This window comes from Cryptococcus depauperatus, chromosome 2 (genome assembly GCF_001720195.1).
Source record: "Cryptococcus depauperatus CBS 7841 chromosome 2, complete sequence".
NCBI lineage: Eukaryota > Fungi > Basidiomycota > Tremellomycetes > Tremellales > Cryptococcaceae > Cryptococcus > Cryptococcus depauperatus.
The window spans coordinates 2472454-2480876 of NC_089469.1; the positions used below are offsets into that span (position 1 = coordinate 2472454).

The 8423-nt window shown below is 46.2% G+C and overlaps 2 protein-coding genes across 2 annotated transcripts; both read left to right on the forward strand.

Moving 5' to 3' along the window:
• Window positions 1–1881: 1881 nt before the first annotated feature.
• L203_102273 (uncharacterized protein) lies at window positions 1882–4282 on the forward strand (the record flags this gene model as incomplete). Its single annotated transcript, XM_066211700.1, has 2 exons — window positions 1882–2011; window positions 2064–4282. The coding sequence occupies 2 exons, from the start codon at window positions 1882–1884 to the stop codon at window positions 4280–4282; spliced, it is 2349 nt and encodes a 782-aa protein (XP_066067797.1).
• Window positions 4283–7833: 3551 nt separating this feature from the next.
• Window positions 7834–8117, forward strand: L203_102274 (uncharacterized protein; the record flags this gene model as incomplete). Its single annotated transcript, XM_066211701.1, has 2 exons — window positions 7834–7963; window positions 8014–8117. 2 exons carry the CDS (start codon window positions 7834–7836, stop codon window positions 8115–8117), a joined length of 234 nt encoding a protein of 77 aa, XP_066067798.1.
• Window positions 8118–8423: the final 306 nt, after the last annotated feature.

Below are 8423 nucleotides of genomic sequence, written 5' to 3' on the forward strand. Positions count from 1 at the left end.
CAGACTTATCCGTCTTCAAGATTTATCTGCCGCTTGCTCTTTTGTTTGTTGGCGGGGTTTTCAGAGGCACTGTAGAGGTGAACACAATGGATAGGGTAGCGAGTCGTGATTTTGCTTTTCCTGGAACCACTGTTGAGTGAGCGGTGTTGGAAATTTTAAACGGCGAAGGACTGTCATAATTGGCCGACATGGGAGTCAGCCGAGAAAGAGAGGGAGAGGTTGAATGCCTCTGGCTCAACACTATCGGTAGGTGAGTGTGATGAATGATAAGTCATGACTTTTTTTATCTGTGCACACAACCGATAGATTCCAACACTCTGTCAGGATCATGTACAAGGAAAGGATATAAGAACCCAGGATACTTGTCAGAATACCGCTAGGACGGGCTGACCACTAGATTATTAGAGAGGAGTGCCTCTGGCTGGTAGATGGGAATAGTAAGACCTGGGAGATTTAGAGACTTGGATTGTTTGATTTCAAGGTGAGACAATTGAAACTTCTCCAAGGGAAAGGCTATGGAAATGTTCTATATTATATATCTATGCTAAAATTGTACAAAGAATGAAACAGACAGCAAGGTAGACCAGCGTAGTAGAACAACAAAGTGAATCTGGCCGAGGAAACGTTAGTTGTGTGCACAGATAAAAAAAGTCACGGCTTGTCATTCATCACATACAAGCAGTTGCATTATATATACTTGTTCTTTGGTGATGCAACAATTGTCACACTCCAAACAACCTTACATGTCTCCTATCCAAACCGCTAGCCTCGACATCTCGTGGAGCGAGTCGAATCCGCCTTTCTCTCCTCTTGTCTTTCTGGTCAGTCCTCCTTGGGTCCCACTCTGACAGATCCAACGTTGTCGAAATAAGAGTGACCGAATTGAACATAGGATATGTGGTAGTGGAAATGTCGTAACGTTGGAATGATGACGTGGAATATAGGCGATACGTGATAATGTAATCGGAGTTGTACTAGTAAGGCCTTTTCGTTCAGCGCGGGTTTTGATTGCTGCTGTTTTCACGACAGGCTCATGCCAAAACCTACGCCTATAGAAACAAGCCGACGTGGTGACCTTATTGTGGAAGCACCAGCAATTCCGCAAGGCATCCACAAGCCCTTACACACTCAGAATATGCACTAACCCTCTGGTCAAAGATTCGGGCTCAGTTTTATTGGACGACCATCTTTCGAGCAGACGCTTATCGAGCCTGCTTACTCGTATGCACAGCGTCTCACCGCCTGCCACTCTTACTGCCAATGCATGGCATACCCATACAGTAAAGCCTGAACTGGTGCCAAACATCCACCACTTTGTTGTAGGATTGAAGCTGGGGCTCGTTGTTTGTTACTCTCCGTTTGGACTTTTCCGTCTGTTTGTTTGTTTGTTGTACTTGTCTGCTTCTACTGGGTTCACTAACCAAACTTGTCGCATATAGTGTTTATCGAGCTGCACTCGCATTGTTGTCATGAAGATGCGGATGATTGAGATCATGCGCCTGAACGAAAAGATCGCAGTGGTGCAGTTAGAGTTGCATTGTTATTTCTTGTCTATATGCCACGTCATCGCTCCAAAGTTATGACACCAGATCTGTACGACCCGCATACACCTCAGAATAGAAAACACCATCTGTAGGATAATCGGAGATATATGCAGACGTGTGAAGAATAGGCATGGGAGTGTCTGGCACGCCTAACTGGGTAGATTTGTTGTTGCACACTTGATAACTCTTCTGTTCTCTTTTCTTTTATCATATGCTACCGATATAACGGGTTAAATCCTTGGCAACTCCTTAAAAAGCTGCCTCGTGTCTCGGGAGCGAACAACATCGACATCTACAGACCATCTTCGTCCTCATCTGGAGGTCTCTTTTCAGCATCATGTCCGAGTCAGATCAAACCAGATGCAAGATCATCCAAGACCACCCGATTGCAAACGGTCTCGACGCTTTCCGCACCACTTTTCGGCCACAAATCGCGACAAATATCTTCAACCTGCGTAACAGAAGGGGTGAGTCGCGAATACATTACATTTCCGTAGAAAGTCATTAACCATCCTACAGATGCACAGGACGTTACGTTGATTCTTCTGCGAGCTCTTGAGGTTCTCCCCGTGTCCAGCCTTCTACAGTCAAAAACGCCGGGTCATGATACGGTCAAAGATGATATCTCGCGCCTCATCTCCTCTGTCCTGTCCGGCGATCTTGATTTCGACCACATCAGATCACTTCTCGAAGCAGCTCTTGCCGATAACCCAGAGGATGCGCTGATATGGGATCGCGTTGCCGATGCCGCTGCCGCCCTCAACGTCACACCACCTCCACGATCGATGACCCTTTCCTCCCTACAAACCCCATGGGTACATTCCACAAGTAGCATTGTGAACTCACCTGAATACCGACTATACATCGATCAAGTCCTTAAGAGGGAGCTTGGGCAATTACGTGTTGGACTTCCTAGTTTCCATGCTACCTTCTTCGGAAGGGTTGCGGATCTAGAAACAGCAGCGGCGGCAGTTTTCCAGAGCTGTACGAGCGGCAGCGATCCACTCTTCCGGGAGGGATGGATGGGTTGGCCCGAAGACGCAAACGAAGGTGCGGTCATTGGCTGGTTTAAAAATGTAACAACGAACCTGGTGGCTTTTGCAGAACGCTATCGCCCTCCTCAGACTCAACGCTGGCTACTTGCGCAACCTAACACGCCTCTCCAGGGTTCTACTGTCAAGCGCAAGTTGGACATTGGTTTCGTGCGCGGTCCAGAGCCTGAGGAAGGCTCTCCATTTCCCTGGTCACAAGTACTCGTACCTGGCGAGCTGAAGAATAATCCCTCGGCAGATACCAATAGCAAAGCGTGGCTGGACCTTGGCAGATACGTTAGGGAAACACTGTCTGCGCAAGATACACGTCGTTTTGTGCTGGGGTTTACTTTATGTGGCTCCCTGATGAGGATATGGGAATTCGATCGGCTTGGGGGCATTGCCTCTGAACAATTCGATATAAACAAAGAGGGAAAGCGGTTCGTATCGACCATCTTAGGATTTCTTTGGATGAGTGAGGACGACCTAGGATTCGATCCTACGATAATCACATGCGGCGACAAGCGGTATATTGATATCGAACGAAACGGTCAGGAAGAGCGTATTATCATTAAGAAAACCATGAGTCGGGCGCGGTGCGTTGTCGGCCGGGCCACTACCTGTTGGGAAGCCTATGCCGAGAAAGACCCGAAGAAGCCACTTGTTATCAAAGACTCGTGGCAATACCCAGAACGCGATCACGAAGGGGAACTGCTTCGGGAAGCGATGGAGAAAAGAGTTATCCATGTTGCCCGACACTATTACCATACCACCGTCCGCGTTGGTGATAAGGACGATGACGTTCTAGCCAACATTCGACGAGGGATAGACCTTTCAGAAGCGGAGCATTACCCATTGGGTCGCTCAAAGAAGGTGACTGCCACTCCAAGTGCGACTGGCACGCCGAGCCAAAGCCGCAGCAGTGGCGCTGGTGTCAAGGCTGGTGTCAAGCGCCCATCTAGCGAAACCAACGTGCCGCTACCACCCAGTAAGCGCTCCATCCCAACGTCTCAAACAGAAGCCAGCACAGAGATGCTGTCTAATCGAGTACATCGGCGAGTTATTCTTTGTGATTATGGAAAACCAATATACGAAGCAAGCTCTCGAGTAGCCCTTCTTGCCGCGATGGAACGCTGCATTGCAGGACATGAATCCCTGTTACAAGCCGATTTTCTGCACCGAGACATCTCCATCAATAATCTCATGATAGACGAGGACAATGACAATGCCTTCTTGATCGATCTTGACCTTGCAATCAAGGTATCGCGGATAACTGCGTCTGGGGCAAAGGGGGTAACTGGCACGAGAGCGTTCATGGCTATCGGGATACTTCTAGGTGACGAACATTCGTTCATGCACGACCTGGAATCTTTTTTCTGGGTTCTCTTCTGGATTTGTATCCATCATGATGGTCCAGGTAAACCCGTCAGCTCTGAGTACGATAGATGGAACTATGAGGGCGATAACATGCTAGCTGATCTGAAATTTGCCACGATAGGTGATGAGAGAAAGTTCTTGAACACCACGCGTGCCCATTTTACACCTTTCTACAAACCTTTAATCCCGTTTATGAACAAAATCCGCAAAAAGATCTTTCCCAACGACAAGTGGTGGAGGGAGGAAGACAGGGAGGAAGACAGGGAGTTATATTCCTTGATCAAGGAAGTCCTTGCCAAAGGTCAAAAAGACCCGGAAATACTTGGTTAACATAGAACGTGACGTTACTGCTTGAATAAGATACCCATTGTAGTTTCATGAATAAGAACGTTCGAAACCTTTTCCATAAACGATAACTACTAACAGGATTCTTTATTTTTTAGCACAACTAATGTCTGCCCTGTTTTATATCATTTTCTCTTATCAGCGACATTACCTAACGAAATCCTTTACTCTACGAACACAACAATCGTACACTTTGTTGGTTTACTTCGTTGCATTGTACAGCTCTAATTATAAGATATAAGAACTGAGATTGCACTTACCGTTTCCCCAGCGATGTATCATATGTCAACCATAAGCCAATCATACGCCTCATGTACCTATCTTCCGCTCTACTCCAACTCTTAATCCTATCTCGTCTATCTATCTACCAATGCTGTGGAGCCAGAGACATTTCTTTAGACTCTCTTCCTCGTCATCTATCTTCCTCCAGCTTCCTTCCGCGTTAGCCGTCCTGACACCATCAGTAATGTGGACGGATGGGTTTGTATTTTTGGAGACATGTGAAGTGAAGCTCATGGCTTAATAAAGTACAAATAGCTGGTGGAAATCAAACCAGGGATAAGCAACGAGCATTGTGGCGGCGTGTGTGGAAGTGTTGGTTTTGACAATAGCTGGCAGCTGCTATCCGCTTTTGACCTAGTACCAGCAAACGCTGAAGCTGTTCAAAGATATGTTTCTCCAATCATTTCCTTCGAGATCCGCCAACAGCTTTCTGTTCTGTGGGCGGACTTTCTCAGAAGCACTACCGACATGAATATAATGGGCATCGCAGTGGATAGCTGTCTCGCCTGCCCTCCTATAACTTTCGAGTGTCTGATACTCGATGCAGTCTTGGAGAGATGGGAATCATGTCAACGTTGGTGATTAATTGCATGTACGTGAAAGCTACCAAGTAAACGCGAGTAAGGCTTTCCTAGTCACGTGACACTAACTGGTAACCACCGATTCTACTTTGTTCCCACTCCCACATATTCTATATACAATTCCATCACCGTTACTTATTCCGACACAGCGGCCGTAGGTTTTGTTTTGTTTGTTGTTTTGGGTTCTGGCTGCAATGGAGAGAAGTTGGAAGATAAATGAAGTGGAACTGGAAGAAGTAGACAAGAGAAATCGTAAGCGAATAAATACAACAAGAGAAAAGCCCAAAAAAAGCCTATCTAGTCTCAGCTAAACTGGAATAGACCCAAAAGTTTGATGCGGTGATGGTAGACAATAAATATTTGTGGTTGGAAGAAGGATATTTTGTTGCCTGATGCTGTCACAATACTACTTCTCTTGTCGCTACTTGTGCTCGTGCTGTGTACACTATTGTTTTCTTCCGATGATTGCCACTTAGCAGCCTTGCGCGGTGGTAATACACGACTGGAATCGGGCTCATCTTGGGCGAGCTGCTCTTGTGTCATGTTTCTCCGTGCCGTATCATGCGTTTGTTGATGCACATCATGCCGTCCATTCTACCACATCTGGTAGGTTAGCATGTAACAGCGTAGTTATGCGTCAGCGGTCGAAACGCTTTTGGATAATGATAAGAGATGACCAAGTTGTTGACGAAAGCTGGCGTTCTCCACCACAGGCCACGAACAAGGATTATGAACTGGCGGAGATTCGATGCAAGTCCGCTGGAGCCAGCAGCGTTGTGCAACTTTTGTATAATAATCGTTACAACATTGCAACGATATTACCAGCTCTGAGAACCAAATATCGATGACAAAACTGTATCTATATTTGCACCTATCGTAACATCTCGTCAAGGCGTACATCAGCAGAGTGAGCACATTGAAAGATATAGCAATTTTCCACTATCAACACTTTCAATCACTCAGCTCACAACAATGCCGTCCGGCTCTGCTACCCCAGACAAGAGAATGCACCCACTCGCAGCAAACCTTTGGCGACACTCTAGCTCAGTTGTGATTCATCCTGACCATGAGAGACGTATAGCAATATTCGCGCTCGACTTTATGCATTAAGGAGGCGACAACACCTCGTCGCACGTTCTGTATGTTGTCCGCCAATTCGTCAAACTTGAAACTGGGGGCTAAGGCCAACTACAAGGCGAAGATGACGTTGAACTGGACACGAATAAAACTCTTCATGCGGGATTTTTTGCTTCCACATTGAAGGTGTGTATTTTACTTCTGCATTGCAGGCCAAGATTAACAATCAGACTTTCCTGCGCTTAGATTCTCGATCAGAAACCGCCTTCTCGTCTTGCCCAGAGTACTTTCCTCGCATCAGAACACCAAACCCTGTCGGTAGCATAACGCCCGACCAGACTCTGGGCGATCCAGCATCAATCAAGCGTGAATCTTCAACTCCATGATGGTTACCAGCGGTATGCGTATGTTGACAAGACTATCAATTCAGCTTTCGCACTTACTCCTTGCTCGAGATGGTTGTTGGATCACCTTTGATGAAGACTTTGAGTTTTGCACATCTGCACACATAGTCCCCTGTAGCAGGCCAGACGTATGGGACTTTCTAAAATCAACAGTCGTTTACTTGACCAGTCCCAGTACTCGGAGCAGATGATTGCTGACGGTCTATTCAGCTGTACGAGCGTTTCTACCAAGGCGATGGATCAGTGTTCCACCTCTCAACTCGTTCACTTCGTCGTGTGCTTAGGCCATTTTGCAAGAGTATTCCCTCAGAGAACTATTTTGGCATGGCTCGATAACTCCTGACGATGAATCGGTAAATGTATCGTTGTAACCAACTCCGTTGTCAGGACTTGTAGCTTGCGTTTGATGGTTTGATTGAGTGGATAGGTAACTGGAGTTGGAACTAGGCTTGGATTCACTGCAGAAACCACACCAACTGATACACATCACCAAGATGCAACTAAATATCAATGTTTGCTTTTGTCTTACATCTCGCAACACACAACCAGCTCAAAACTTGCTCACAGCTTATGGATGACTTTCCACAACATGGGTTGTGGTGCTAACGAATAGTGACAAAATCAAACGTCAGCGTTGAATGCAGAACAGTCTGTCAGGAAAGTGGTAGAGCGGTAAGGCTGGCGATGGAGCTGGAGAGCCTTGGGATAAGGTTGACTTGGTTGACAATTGCCTAGCTGGAATAGACGACGGCAGCTATTCAAATCCTTTTACAGGGAAGTATAAGCTGACAGTGTGTTGCGCTCGAGTTTGTTTGGGTTCTTGCCATCGTACTTATGTTTGCACGTGATTTCGTGCTTGATTTGTCGTAGACTATAATTCATTTGCCCGCTGGAGCTGTTTTCTTCTCTATCTTATATGTGATTTGGTTTTTTATCAACTCTATAGGATAATCGGAGACAGATGCAGATGTGTGAAGAATAGGCATGGGGGTGTCTGGCACGCCTAACTGGGTAGATTCTTATTACATGCTGGAGATGACTCATCTTTACTCTTTTATTTCATCATATGCTGCCGATATAACGGGTTGAATCCGTGACAACTCCTTAACAAGGTGCCTCGTGTCTCGGGAGCGAATAGCATCGACATCTACAGACCATCTTCATCCTCATCTGGAGGTCTCTTTTCAACATCATGTCCGAGTCAGATCAAACCAGATGCAAGATCATCCAAGACCACCCGATTGCAAACGGTCTCGACGCTTTCCGCGCCTTTTCTCGGCCACTAGTCACAACGAACAAGATCGACCTGCTTAGCAGAAAGAGTAAGTCGTGAATACATTTCCGTAGAAAGCCCTTATTAACCACTCTGCAGATTTACAGGACGTTACGTTGATTCTTCTGTCAGCTCTTCTGATTCTCCCCGTGGCCAGCCTTCTACAGTCAAAAAGGTCGATCCGATATACGGGTTCGAGATGATATCTTGCGCCTAAACTCCTCTGTCCAGTCCAAGAATTTTGATTTCGACCACATCATACCACTTCTCGAAGCAGCGCTTACCGATAACCCAGAAGATGCGCTGATATGGGATCTCGTTGCAACTGCCGCTGACCAATATTTATATCTTGACATGAATAATAAGTTGTGATGCCTTATCTGAGGTACGCAATTAATGTTCACTCGTTCAGTTTTCTCTTCACCTGTCTACAAAGCTGAATAATCCTGTTGTGTACTTAGTTCGCTGTATGGTTGATATATAACATAGAACACTTCCATAGTCTCTCT